The sequence below is a fragment of the Lineus longissimus genome, chromosome 14 (assembly GCF_910592395.1).
Source record: "Lineus longissimus chromosome 14, tnLinLong1.2, whole genome shotgun sequence".
NCBI classification, from domain to species: Eukaryota; Metazoa; Nemertea; class Pilidiophora; order Heteronemertea; family Lineidae; genus Lineus; species Lineus longissimus.
This window is the reverse complement of record NC_088321.1, coordinates 3,305,574-3,321,117: the sequence shown is the minus strand read 5'-3', so window position 1 is coordinate 3,321,117 and position 15,544 is coordinate 3,305,574. Positions and strand designations below refer to the sequence as shown.

General features: G+C 42.3%; 1 protein-coding gene across 1 annotated transcript in view; it reads right to left on the bottom strand.

Annotated features, from left to right (window-relative positions):
• LOC135499123 (transcription initiation factor IIE subunit beta-like) overlaps window positions 1-15,544 on the bottom strand; it is a 462,452-nt gene that overhangs the window by 399,855 nt on the left and 47,053 nt on the right. Inside the window, exon 2 of the mRNA XM_064789792.1 lies at window positions 13,732-14,095. Coding sequence (XP_064645862.1) covers window positions 13,732-13,800 — 69 coding nt within the window. The 5' untranslated portion in view covers window positions 13,801-14,095. The remainder of the gene's footprint in view (window positions 1-13,731; window positions 14,096-15,544) is intronic.

The following is a 15,544-nucleotide window of genomic DNA, read 5'->3' as shown; positions in this document are numbered from 1 at the left end:
CACGCCGAAGACGGAAACATCTGGCCAATTCGGCGCATAACTAGGATGTTACGCACTCTACTCTCATGATGGACAAACATAACCGTATTAGAGATGGTGCTCGATCTGTGAAGACCCACCAGGCTGGACGGGTGCCGGGCCCCAAGCCTCGATGGGGTCCACCACATGCTACGGGTGGTCCCTATACCATGTCTTGAGGAGCCAGGAGATATGTACAATGGATAAGGAGAAATCTACTGGCCAAATGAGCAAAGCCAAAGAAGATCAGGCAAGGATGCTGAACATTCTACAGTAGAATGCAGAGGGTATCTACAACAAGAAGGCCGCTCTCACCGAAAGGCTGCAAACAGAGAAGATAGATGTTGCTTGCATTCAGGAGGCCCACCTCACTGAAAGGCAAAGGTTCACCATGCGGGGATAACAAACAATCCGCATGGATCGCTTCGACAGACATAAGGGTGGAATCTTAGTCTTGGTACATAACTTTACCCCAGTACAAAACTTCACCATTGACACAAACAAGGAAGCAGAGATCAATGGAATCAAGCTGCTCACCAACAATCAGGAGATCAAGATCTATAACATCTGTTGCGCCGTTGACAAGCAACTACCTCTTGATAGACTGGAGATACCATAAGACCAATATATATATATATGTTTATTTCGTAAATGAATAGAAGTACATTTATCTAGTGTATGTGTGAAAGTGCTAGCGTGCAGTGTGCTTAACAATGGATACCATTAAATATCATAAGAAAACACCGTGATTTCGTCAACCCTTTGCATTCTAAATACAAGCAATTTACTCTTGTGGCATTGAATTTTATACTATACTTTATGGAGAATTTGTCACAAACCCCGATCATTGTCCACAAACCTAAAAGCGACGGTACTCCAATTATAACATCATCCGCGTAAGCGAATGCCCCACAAAAGATGTGACCTATATGGCAGCCGATACCTGTCCGCTGCAACCCATCCAGAAGCTCTCCTATGTACATATTGAACAGGGTTGGTGATGAAACACCGCACTGTTTTACGCCATTTGAAACCCTAAAGGTGGGGGACGCATATTGGTCCAACTTAATACAAATTGTCTGTGTGGTATACAGAGTCAGTAGTAAACGTGATATAAGGGGACAAATACCTCTACCTCGCAGAATTTTAAAGAGCTTGATGTAATTCACACAATCAAACGCTTCGGATGCATCAAGCATGACACAATACACATGGTGTCATTGTTACTGAAATACCTATATAATAACTTCTTCCATCATAAACTGCCGCTTGTAGTTGACAGATTCTTTTTGAAACCAAATTGGCTGTCTTTTGTTAACAAAAACACACTATATTTATCTAGAATGATACAATCTTAAATCTTACCAATTATGCTACTAAGTGCAATACCAAGGTAATTCTCAGAAACATTCAATGATTTTCTCGTATTCTTAGGAATAGGGACAACAGTAGACGTAGAGAAATCACTAGGGCAGAAACCATGAGATATCATTGTGTTTAACACGAAGGTGAGATAAACATGCAGCTTCCGTTGTGCATAAAATTATTATAGGATACGTTATTAATACTGTCCTTTTTACCCTTCTTCAGGCGTTTAATAGCGCCTGCTATACTGTCTACTTCGACATTGTAGGAGGTTTTTCATTTACCGACACAACAATTGTTTATGATATCATTTTCTATTTTACCCTGCAACAATTTCAAATCATCATCACGATGTGAGACAGAGTTATAGAGCGCCGGAGCGCTCTGTAATTATCAACAAACAGATTACCTAATTCGGCTATTCCAACCTTCCCATCCATCTTTGTGGGCAATGACGTATACTTCCCCCGTACTTTCTTCACTTCTTCCCAAAAAACACGAGTACCTCTTCCATGAAGGATAAGCTAAATGCCAGAAGCTACAGACCCATCAGTCTCACAAGCAATGTGGGAAAGGTAATGGAGAGGCTTATCAACAACCGACTGACATGGCACCTGGAGGAGAAACAAGTTCTAACACCAGAACAAGCTGGCTTCAAAAGGCAACGATCTACCGAAGATCAGGTTACATTAGGTTACATCTCACAGAGTAATGAAGATGTATTCAAGACAAGGAGGTAACAGTAGCTGTCTTATAGACATGGGGAAAGCTTTCGACAAGGTGTGGAAGAAAGGAAGCTTAAACTACACCAAAGCGGAGTCACCGGTAACATGTACAAGTGGATTTCAAAGTACTTGCACAAAAGGAAAGCCAGAGTTCTTGTCCAAGGAAACCTCCGCAGGAAGAAGTTAATAAGGCAGGATGTACCGCAAGGAGGAGTACTATCCCCTACACTCTTTCTCATTTTCATCAACGATATCCTGGCTAGAATATCAAAGAAGGTCAAGGGAGCAATCTATGTAGATGACCTGGTACTTTGGTGCTCTGAAGTAAAGCTCAAAGTGGACAGAAGCCACATTCAGTATGTCCTAAACCAATTCCAGAAGTGGACCGCGAAATGGCTGACCACCGTGAACACCCACAAGACAGTATACACCATCTTCAGCCTCTCAACGAAACAACAGAAGATACTGCTCACACTGAATGGCGAACCCCTAAAAATGGAGCCGTCCCCAATCTACCTCGGAGTAACTTTCGACAAGCGACTGACATGGAGAGCCAACACAGACAAGAGTACTGCCAAAGCGAAAGAAAACCTAGGTCTAATGAAGAAGATCTCAAGTAGCCAGTGGGGTGCTGACAGCAGGATTCTCAAGAAGCTCTATGTTGGAAGCGTACGCCCAGTGCTTGAGTATGTGATGCCTGCAATGTCAATTGCCACCAAATCCAACATGGCGCGGCTAAACTGAGTACCAAATCAAGCTGCACGAATCATCACTGGAAGAATGAAATTGACTCCAATTGCTGCAATGGAGACCCGAGCATCATTGCAGCCCCTAATAGACTGCAGGGACACCAAAGTGATGACGGAAGCCGAAAAGTGCAAGAGAATGACCAACTATCCAATGCACCACAGAAGTCAAAGATGAGTGAAAAAACGCCTTAAACGTGGAAGCTTTATCAGCCACAGCAAAGAATTGGAGAAAAATAACCAGAACTCAGAGACACCACACCGAAGCCCATTCCAACAAGCAGATCACACCCAACACTCAACCCAAAGATGTCACCGAAAATCGAAACTGACATTCCAGGAATTCTTGCAAAGCAGCATCAAACGGATGAGGCAAGGAAAGCTCTCGCTCTGGAGCACATCCACCACAAGTACCCAAGCAAGAAGTGGACTCGTGCCCACACCGATGGTTCTGCAGCTGAAGCTACCAAAGATGGATGGGCTGGCATCCTCATCAAGTTCAAGGCCAAGGAAGAGGAAATCGCCATACCAACAGGGAGATAGTCCAGCAACTTCAGAGCGGAAGCGACAGCACTGCAAGAAGCGGCCAAGAGACTGGCACAGGGGAGAAGAAAAGCCCAAAAAAGCATTGTCATTTTCACAGACGCCCTCTTCGTCCTAGAAGCACACAAGAACCCCAGGAGCGAGGATCTAGACCACCTGATCACAGCTTTGAACATCCTTTGTAACTACAACAATGGATACCAACCCACTGTGACATTAGAGGCAACGAAAGAGTAGACCGTCTCGCAAATGAAGGAATTAGGAAGGAGCAGACTGACCTGCATGAGCTTCTTCTACGACGAGGCCAAATAAACAGTCAAAACAGTCTTCAAGACCAAGTGGAAAAACAACCACCCCGAATATGACCAAAACAACTGCCACAACCTCACCAGGAGAGCAAGCCATCATATTCCGCCTCCGAACCGACCATTGCAGACTAAAACACTGTATGTTCTACACGTTTGGAATCGGAGAGAGTGACCTGTGCCCCTGCAGTTCCGAACCGATGACTGTCAGCCACATACTGTCCAAGTGCCCTGACCTATCAGCCCTAAGGCACCTATTCCATAGAGCTATACCCTATACTATACTATACGCGAACAATAGTTTCATGGTCATGTTCGCGTATAGTGTAGTATACCCTGTAGTTCTATGGAATAGGTGCCTAAGGGAGGAGATCTGGCCATCGGGAACCTCCATCAAGGACCAGTTGTACGCGGGTGACCAGGACCAGCTAAGGAAGACGAAGGCATACACCGCTAGGACGGTACTGACCATCTAAGAGAGAACAAAGAAGAAGAAGATTAGAGGTCATAACTTCAGTTTTGAACAATCCTACACACTTAACGATGCGACATCATGTCATTTGGACTTGCACATGGAGGCATGGTGCGTGCAGGTGCTAACGATCCGTTTTAACTAAAAATACATGCCCGCATGGCCCAACTAAAAGACGCAATTTTCTTTTAGGGGCAACTTGATTTTTAGCTCACCTCTTCAGCAGAGGTGAGCTTATCCCATACCGTGTCGTCCGGCGTCCGTCGTCGTCGTCGGTCGTCCGTTAGCAGGGCACGTTTCGTAACTGTTAGAGCTATTGAGTTGAAACTTGGTACACATGTACCCTTATGTAACAACCATTCAATGTGTCACCCGGGTCTTCTTTGATTTGACCTACTTTTCAAGGTCACAGAGGTCGAATGTACTGTAAATTGGCCATTTTGGGGAAATTGTAATTGCTTGGACCTACATCAAACCTAACACTACATGACACAATACCATGCTCTTTATCCATCTTTCCTCCACATGAGGTGAGCACAATGGCCCTGGCCATTTCATTCATATCAGCATTAGCACATTATCCGTGTCTATGAATTATAATATGCCGTCAGTTTTTTGGGGATGGCATTAGGGTAAATGTTTTTGTAGACTCGATAAGTCGCCCTTTTCGCCAATTCAATATGCCATGATATGCCACGAGTCAAAACATTATTTACATCTTATTTGCATGTCAAAGGTTATTCATTGACCAATCAAATATGTTTTAGATCAGCATGCGACCAGGGGTAGTGCAAGTCACCATATGAGCGCGCAATGACCCCTGGGTAAACGAGCTTGATAATAATGATATAACTAAGTTGGGTAGGCCTATACACGTGATGTACCTGTAACCGGTAGCTGTTGACCAACGGGTTTTGATAACACATCAGTAAAAATAGCATTGCAAAGCGAGCATAACCCCTCAGCCTATTAAGGTTGAAGGTGAGATAATGGTGAAGTTGGCTTAGTGGAGTGGTTAGTTTGCATATGGAAATTAAAATTGTGGAAACCTATTTCGAGAATGTGAGCGTGGCGGCCATATTGAATTTCGAATTGCGCTGATTTTCGAAAGGAACCTTCCCCTTACAAAACTGCATTAGGCCTACACCCACTAAAAATTGATTCCATCCTCCAAGCCGTTCTCCTCGAAATTGACGGAAACCGATTTCAAGCACGTTGCCCTGGTGACCATATTGAGAATCAGAACGAGCCGGTTTTCGAAAGGAACCTTCCTCTAGTCACCTCCAACGTACATACCAACAAGAGGCCCACGGGCCTGGCGCTCAGCTGGATGACCTGATAGTAATAACATAGGACAGAGGGTGTAAAGTAGTAAATATCGGCTTTATACTACTGTTTGAAGGTCAAGAGAATACGTTATACCACTAAAATTTCCAATGCAGAGTTGCCAGCTGGATGAAATATGACTGAACTAATCATCCATGGTATGTAAATAATACAGGAGGCAATGGAAGATATCCCTAGTTCAGTATGTTGTATCAGTAGCTTTTCAGACATGAAGTGTCAGAGAGGATGTGACTTCTCCATGGCGTGCTGTATGCATGCATAAAAAGTATATCAATTGGTCCGATAGAGATGATGAGGCAATGTCAATATGCCTCGTTCCTTAGTCAGCAATATGCCCCTTTTTATACGGAGAAGAAGAAGGAGAACTCAGATAGGCCTTCACATGACGGCTTCCAAATGGCTCGAACCAACTGTACTATCACTACTAAAACTTTAAAATGCGTGCTCCTCCTACATGTACCAATGTCTCGGGCAAGGCACTTAGTCGACAGGCAAGCTAGAAGTTCAGCACCGTGAGCAGCTCATTGATAAGGCCATGTCAGGTTCAGCGCGCCTCTTCAGATACATCAACTTCAAGCATTGAAAGCTGTGGTGAGCACTAAAAAAGACCATGGTCACCTTAATTTGAAAATCCCTTCATAATCCAAGGGCTAGCTCTGACTAAAACAGCACCCATAAACAATAGACCACCAATTTGACCCCAGCTCCTAACTGCGGGAAAACCCAAGTCCAGCAACCAAAAGTACCAAAAATACCTTTTTGTTTACATTGGAACTGCACACATGCGTTTGTTTACAATTTCATTTCCCGCGAAATCTCGAAAATCAGGTGACCTGCAATCGTGGATTGAAAATAACATTAACCTGGGTTCAGCAGGTCAGCAGGTATACCGGCTGTTCCAATCATCCCCCTACAACCAGCTGTTCAAAAGGTTATGTTATTCACCCCACAGGGAGTGCAGGTAATTGATTAAGCCCCTGCATAACTTAACAGCAATGGCTTGGCTTCTGTGAGTGGTAGGGAGAATTGACAGTGTCCGATGAATAAACCAGCACTTGACTGCAAGAAATCGGACCAATTTTCCTTACCACGATATCCATGCGACAATGTGCGATGTGGGCTGATATCATCACAGGGCAGATATAACTTTGGTGATGACGACGATCTTCCATGATTTCCGGAAATCCAGTTCGCGAGTTTTCTTGCAAAAAACTCGTTGCTACTTGATCCTATCGACAAACTTTGGCCGCAGATGATGAATAATAAACAATAGAGACACAAATTGTGTGTTTTCCCTTCGTTTTCTGGTCTATTTAGCCCAAACCATCGTGCATCATCGAAGGCTAAAATTGCATAGCTAATGAGGCACAAGTCACGTGACACTGCATGATGGGAGCTTCCTGGAAGGGCGCGAATTTTGAATTTGGCCCAAAGTACAAATTGGGCGCTAGCGCCACCAGGTGACATATTATGAAGCTTTTAAAAGCTGACAATTTTACTCCTTAATTTACTCTTTTGTTGACATTAGATCTTTTTTCAACATAAACATTGGTTCAGAAGATATTGCTGAAAAAGTGAAAATACTTCCAGGCACCCAGCTCCACCTAGGATCAACGAATCGCGACAAAATTTGGTTTACAAGTAGAGTTCAGTGTGCCCTTTATTGCTAATATGTTACTTTGGCCAAGGTGTGCCAGGCTAAAAAACGTGCGGCCCATGTTGATGGATGGATGGAAGGACTGACATACGCCATCTGAACCATTTGACAAGCTCAGCTGACTTTGTCAGCTAAGCTAAAAATGAATTTGATCGATTCTCCTCGAAATTGACGGAAACCAATTTCAAACACGCCGCCCTGGTGGCTATATTGATAATCGGAACAAGCCCGTTTTCGGAAGGAACCTTCCTCTAGTCACCCCAAATGTACATACCAAAAATTGAATTGATTGTCAAAGCCGTTCTTCTAGAAATCGACGGAAACCAAGTAGCAAACGCCCGCCCGGACGGCGTACGTGATGACAATACCCCTCTAGGCCATTTGGGCTGAGGGGTAAAAAAGGACTGAGACTTCGTTGGTATCAATTTAATGAAGTGTTTATGGCTTTTCTGGTCTTCTGCGGGGTCTAATTGATTGATTCTCATGCGGGGGGGGGGGGGGGGGGGGGCGATACCAAAATCTTACGCATCTTGAGATTCAGGGTATTTCGCGTGTTACTTACTAACCATGCAGGAATGGGAAAGAAGACACACTACGCAGGTATGAATAATATGGGAAGCCATCGAAATATCACTTGAGAGTAGCCTTCGCCCCCATATATTTGGCGACCTGAATAAAAACCATTTGCCCATTCAACATGTTCAACGACGACGTTGGCCTAGATAAGTAAGCTTTCGCACCACTACGACATTTAGGTCATCAGAATTTGCGCTCTAGTTACGCGTATACAAGTTTTTCAGACAGTCTATCCCTGAGCAGCTCATTACGCGTATGTAAACGGATATTAGCGAGTTTCCGCATCGCTTACGATTACGATTACGATTTGTGTTTGACGTCATCGATTTTTGGTGCTACGTCATCCCCAGCGAAATCGTCGATGGTACGTTCGTCTCGTTCTTACGAGGATTCCGGCTGATCTTCGTAAGTCGAAAAACGATTACATGGATTAGCGAAAAGCCTATTTTCCACGCTACATATCAAATTCAAGGTGAAATATTCATTGAAGAATACTTTAGAACATATCTGTCAAACATAGGAACTGCATTTAATGTGATCGACGGCGATTTTGATCATGTTTTAGCGCCGAGAAAAGTGCACCCAGAGCATGAGAGCAGAGTATAGGGCCCATACTACAGTACACCAAGTCGTTGCTGTGAATGCGGAAACTAAATTTCTGGTTTATGCCGGTGTAATGTTTTTGAGTGTTTCTGTTTTTGAGTGTTTCCCCTCATTGTTTGGGAACGCTCAAAAATAGATTGACAAGTTTCTCTGTGTATCCCCCCTATTGAAAAGTCATGGTCTCTCTAGCTGCCTATTGTTTGGAAACACTGACACATGGGAAACAACCACAGATGTTACACCGGTTTTGAGAGTATAACGATTACGACTTTGAAATCGTAATCTTAATCGTAATCGTAAGCGATGCGGAAACTCCCTAGTGAGTCGTCGTTCACTCAGCGTTTTCGTTCAGGATTTCTTTGTTCATACGTACATTGAGACATATTTCATGTGTTGTATACAGTTGATGTTAAATTTTCCTCTTGCAGTGAAAGGCATATCCGTGATAAAAGGCATGCTTCCATTGATAAGACTGGGCATTTCGCAGGTGATCGGTCAAGTGATTGACTACCGTTAGGTAATCACTTCGGTTGCTCTTGTGACGTCTGAAGATGTTCCTATAATTAAGTCGCAATCTAATTCTACGCGTTTGTTGAAAACGGTTACAGAAATAATCTACGGTATCCCTCCAAGTCGGAATAAGATAAAACCTTTTTTGGAAAGAGATTCTTAATACCGCTATCTTTTATCGAAGTGGCTATGTAGCAGACTGATGTGTACGCATGAACAAGTTGTTTGCATGCACAGCAGAGGCGAATTAACATAACCGCGTCATCAACAGCTGATGGTGGTGGCAGTGGCGGTGGAAGAACTCCCCGCTTCCCTTCAAGTTGGGGCCAATTCAACATCTGGCTATGACCCCCAAGTAAATCTAAGGCGTATGGAGCCCCGGTTTTTGGATGTCATGTGTGCCATATGACCAAAACAGTTTTCTTCAGCCAGCGAAGTCTGCTGTGTAGGGGAGAGTGGGGTACAATGAGCCGTCGGGCACCATGAGCCAGGCTGTTCCAAATTGGGGGTATAAAGGTTTTCATGAGCCATGTCAAAATATCCTGTGTTGAGTGTTTTTCCAGGAGACGGGTGTTTTGATCCGTTTATTTGACTTGCATACTTCAGGCCTCTCAATTACACTAATTAAACAAAATATAGGCCAACATCATATAACGGTGTATAAGCACTAATTCGGGGGAGGATCCCGGGGTCAAAATGACTCCCCAAAATAAATGTTTTGGTTTTTTATGTAATTTTTTTTACCCTCCGCGTCGGGCTCTTTAAGCATGTCTACCGACTCATTCGAACTCTGTCCACCCATTAGGAAAGTTTTAGTACAAAATTACATGTTTGTCCTTGATCTTGAAAATCAACGTTTTGTCGTAGTGTGTGCAGAAAATAACCTTCTTATGGTAGCAAACATTAAAAAATCATCTGATTGCCCGTCTTTGTCAGGGACGGCTGCTCAGCTCGACCTTGCGCGTAAAAGTGACTATGATTTTCTGACCAAACTAAACACCAGAGACTATCACAGAGACAAAGTGTGATCGCTGTTCCATGAGGTATACCGACCCGCAAGTTCACCTCTTTTGCGATCCACTCCGAACGCATTGGACCGGCCTCGTCCTGTCGCCCGGTATAAGGAGACCAAATTGGATGATGCGATGGGCTGCCCTGGGAGTCTACATTTGCGGGTATTCGGGGTTTTCTTCGCTACAACTACTGGGAAATGATCGTGAATGTCCCACAAATCTCAGTACCACGCTTTGGAACATGAACGACAGTCTGCTCACAAAAACTTTACTGGGCAGACAGCTAGATAACTATGACTTTGATACAAAAATGTTCGTCCTCAGAAAAGCCGCAATCGGCTGAAGGGTAATGGAACTATCTTGTATCGATAAGAGCTAAGTAAATAACTCGACCACTTGTACAATGCACACATGGGCAGTTTTGTTTTGTTAAAACTGGATTCATTTTTTGTTCATTCTTTTCACCTTATACTTTGTAAATCTTCATAATTGGAGGAACAAACATGTAATCCTAGATAACAAATCTTAAGATATGTTCAGCGCTTCCCTCCCTCTTAGATATACAACTAAGATGAATGGCAGTTTTTTTTTCTGAATAACCCGATATGTTTTGTGTTATCGTAAAAAAAAGTTGATTTTATATTTCTGTGATCTCATTCTTATCACAGTTGCGATGGGTACATACTAGCCAGTCTTAAAACATTGACGATCTGGGTTTACTAATAATAATTTTCTATCTCAAATTATTTTTGCACTTACACCTGTTTGCAACATCACAACAACATGTCATTTTACTTTATAGCTGACAACATACTTTTGAGCTTCGATGACCGTATCAAATTGGCGGACTTCGGAATCTCAAAGAAGCTCGAAGCCAGTCGCCTGACCCATGGAGCATTAACTGCTGATAAAGGAACAGTGCAGTACATGTCACCAGAGGCAGTAAAGGGCGAGGACGACGAGAAAAAGGGATATGGCTTACAGACAGATATCTGGTGAGACTAAAATAACGCACTGCGTTTATTTGCTTTTCCTAATTAGTTGCAATTTTATTGCATCCCACACTGTTCTCTGTGTATGCACTTCGCATGGGTACATATACTTGATGGGAACATTTCACTGTCCATTGTTTTGCCTTTAACTTACATTCGAGTAAAATCATGATATGATCATTTTTATCAAATGACTGGCCATTATTCTAGTGTTGAAACCTATACCAAACCGTTAGCAAATAGAAATTAACGATGGCAGTTTTTTTCTAACGCGAGTATGTGTTGATACGATGCGAACTACTGGCATGTGTGAGTTTTTTGTCACTTCGACCACATGTGCACTACAGTCACCAGTACAATGGTGGACAACGTACACGATTCATCCCCTGCGTAGCAGTGTTCTATCACCTTCCGAATAAAATCAAGTGTATGCTGGGATTACAATATCGCACACTTTATGTAAATTCATCGTTCTTTAAGGACATTTTGATTACATATTTTCCGGTATATATTGGAGAGCGAATATCAGTGAACACACCACGTGACGAATGAACCGAATTGACGTCTTTAACGTCGAAAATTCGTTGATTTGAAGACTTCTCACAAATGTTCGAAATATCAATTGTTTTCATTGACTTACAGCCTCCATTATTTACACTGTGCATCCCAAGTATGTGCGCATGCTGCACTGTAACACTAATTGTCGATCAAGCCTCCAGTCTATGATGTATCAGCTCCAGAATCTGAACTAATGAAAGCGTACGCAGGTCTACCTATATTGGTGCACGGTGATCTATACGTAAAGCACGAAAGTGAACGCATGCATAAGGATCATCTACCATTTTCAAAACTGATCGAGTCCAATTTATCTAGCAATATTCTACCAAATGATATTTCAAATGCAAATATCATATTAAATGATGTAAGCTATTACATTCTGCAGGGTGTCAGTGACGAGTAACTGAAATAATAGATTTTCGGTCAAGTGTCTTCATCAATTTACTGTTGGTATGGTTGGACGGAAAAGAAACTAGGGGACGTCGAAATATTGTCTGGGAAGTATAGTAGCGAACTCTAAGATACCCGGATTTAGAACGAACCGCACTTTAAATTGTCAGTAAGGACCTGTCACTGTGGTAACCAAAGCGCTAGCAGACGACAGCAAAAAAAATTGAAAGCCCAGGCAGATTCAACAGCGAATATTTCCTTTTTTGAAGGTACTTGATGTGGGTTTGCTCATTGTTATTTCTAGATGATAGCAACACTTCTGTTGATATGTTTGTATTGATGTAGCTCTCTGAATAAGTAGATGAGGTTTTGTAGCCCTACGCCTCATTTAGGCTACCAATTATGCTCATTTCTACTGTAGCGTAAAACCGGGTCGAGCGGTAAAGTGTCACCATTAAAGAAAAAAAGAAAATAAATGTCACAACCCTGGGCATCCAAATATTGACGAAATTAACTAGTTCGTCAAGTACGATGTCACCACTGATCTGACACCAATCTTATTCTAATGGACCAAGGAACTAAGAAACATAGGGCTAAGACTTCATATCTAATTGATAAGTTTTAATGATAGACTGAGCTCATAACTATTTACAGTACTTACACATTTCTACAGCATCATAATTCCAAGCATAACAGTTACGCACACTGATATCTCCCACATAATCACCACCTAATTCATCCTTTCTGAAGCACACTCGCAAACAAAGTGCAAAACAGTATAGGCCCAACAGGCTGAATCGTGAGAGACAAGACCGCAATTGATTTTTTAAGCCTTTTAGCAGTTTTAAAAATTGTCAATGTTTGACCGCAACGCATCAAATACTGCGTGGGGTTGTGCATCTGAAATTTTGATATGATATTCCGGACAGCCGGGCAAGTAAATGGTGAAAAAAAAACTGGTAGTTGACCACGAAAATTTTTTGATAATCGACAAATTAGACAGACATTGATATTTCCACTCTTTTCAGCCAACAGGCAGAAAAATCTCAAAACACGCCCCCTATTACCCAATTAGCAAAATTCGAAATTAATTTTTTCATCAAATAATTTCTTTATATCTGTAGACATGCCACTGCAAATATTTTTTCAATACCTCTCGAAATAAGTACTCGAGAGTTAAAAACATGCACTCGTCTAATTGATAGGCCTCGACCCTCCAACCTATGAATATTCATTAGTGGTCTTGTCTCAATGAAGGTACATTTCAGGGGTTAACATTTTGAGAATTTTTTCAAACTAATGTAGATGACATCCCACAACTCTCCAACAAAGGAAAGTCATATCTGGACATTTTTGGAGAAATGAGAGACATTTCAAAGAGTGGTACAACTGTGCCAAAAGCGACGAAAGAGGACAAAATCGAGAAAAAGTCATGATTTTGCAGCCAACAGCACCAAGTTCAAAGACCAGCCCTGGCCAGAATTAGCAAGCTATGGAGCTGAAAATTTAGGATGTGATTAAGGGATATCTTTGCTTCTTTCAAAGAAATAACAAAATGAATGGCAACACAACAAGACTTGTGAAAATGAATCCGAACTTATACCGGGGCTAGGTTGGCTCATATTGGGGTCAAATTAAGTTTTTTTCTCATTTTTTTGGCTTGTTTTGACCTTAACCCTTAAAGCGCCGAATTAACAAAATCATATTACCCCTGAGCGCCGAATTAACCAAGCATTTTTGAAAATGATTAATAACAACGTTATTTTTGTTACAAACACCATGGAATGTACTGATGATTTTATACAAATGGTAATTCCCGTCGATTTTTGTGACATTTCCCGCCAAAATTTACTAATTAGGGGTTAATTAGTGCAAATACCCATAATCAACAAAAATATGGCCAGAACATACCTCCATCAGCTTTTTATACCTCCCTTGGTATTTTAATATGAAGTCTGGGTCTAAATACATCGTTTCCATCCGATTCCTGGTCGAAGCATCCGTCTAATTAGTCGTAGCAGCGCTAATTACTCCTGATGACGTCATTCCCGCGAAAATGGGGCTTCAAGTTTTTGATAAAATACTCAAAAGCTTGTATAGAAACTTGAAATTTTTTCGATGCCATTTTGTGCTAAGCATCACTGTCGAAGTACCAAAGAGCGTACATGCACACTCACTGCCATCTCTTAGCAGACAGGTGGAACTAAATGTCTGCTGTCGACGATCGTCGCCTCTGGCGCTTTCCCCCTTATGTCGACGATCGTCGCCTCTGGCGCTTTAAGGGTTAAATCATCAGCAATACAATATTCTTAATGAATTAGAGTGATTTGAGCACATTCAAATTTGTCACTAAATTGACTAAAAATGTAGTGTAAATGGAGACAAGACCACAATAGATTTTTTAAGCCTTTTAGCAGTTAAATTGTCAATGTTTGAAGTTAAATTGTCAAATGTGCCCCGCCAAAAGACAACAGACACTTCGCCATAGCAAAAGCTCACCCATCCCCTGGTTCAAACGAATTTTGCTATTCTTAGCTCACCTCTCAGAGGTGAGCTAATACCACAAGCCCCCGCTATGGTTATATATGTGGGCACTGTCACAACTGTCCGCAGCGCTGGTTCACATTCATGATTCAAGCTCTACTCTGTGAGAGTATCACAGGTCTGAGCTGCAGCTTTACAGCGCTCAGGACTAACATTCATAGTTTGCCATCTCTGCCAGCTAGGTACCCATTTACTCCAGGGTGGAGAAGCAAGTAGGTTAAAATGCCTTGCTCAAGGACACAAAGATGAAACAGCGGTGGCCCTTCCGAGAATCGAACCCACGACCAACCCCTACATCCGGGGTCTAATTGATTAGCATTCAAAAGGGCTTCACCGTATCCCCTGGAAACACCTATACGACACATGCCGCGTCACCGCCAGAATCTGGGGGTGACGTAGCATGTCTGACCGCTGATCCGTCTATTCGGGCCCTATTTGTCAGCACTGTTTCATCATGACCAAAACTTTTTGCAGCCGACCAAATAATTGTAAAATTGAGCAATTATCTCAAGCTGAATACAGAAAAAGAAGCCTTATACTTAGATATAAAAATAAATTATCAAAAGGGATTTCGAAATAATATTTTCACAGTGCTCGCTCGATTGGCGTTTGTAACACGTGCTTCTTCGGTTCTTTTTGCTTGGAGTTCCTGCATGGCCCGACTAAATGACGCAATTTTCTTGTAGAGGAAATCAATTTTTTATATCAGCATTAGCTAATATTATCCGTGCCCATGAAGTTCTATTATGCCGTCAATTGATTTCTGATCGCATTAGGCCGAAGTTACATAGACCTCATTCGTTCATTTCCCAGGACTCATTTTCCCCTTTTGCTTTCGTTCCCCTGTAAAAGCACGGCCTTGTGGCGTGCATTCACCGAGGAATGAAAGAAAAACCCGGAAAGTGACTCGTGGTAAATGAACGAATGAGGCCTATGTAACTTCGGCCTTAGGGTAAATGGTTATGTAGACTGATAAGTCACCCTTTTCAACGATTCAATATGCCATGAATATGCCAAGTGTCAAATCATTATTTACATCTTATTTACATGTCAAACGTTATTCTTTGACCAATCAAATATGTTTTAACTCAACATGATACCAGGTGCAGTGCAAGTGACTATAGGAGCACGTAATGACCTCCGGGTAAACGAGGTTGACCCACGACCTCCTGATTATGAG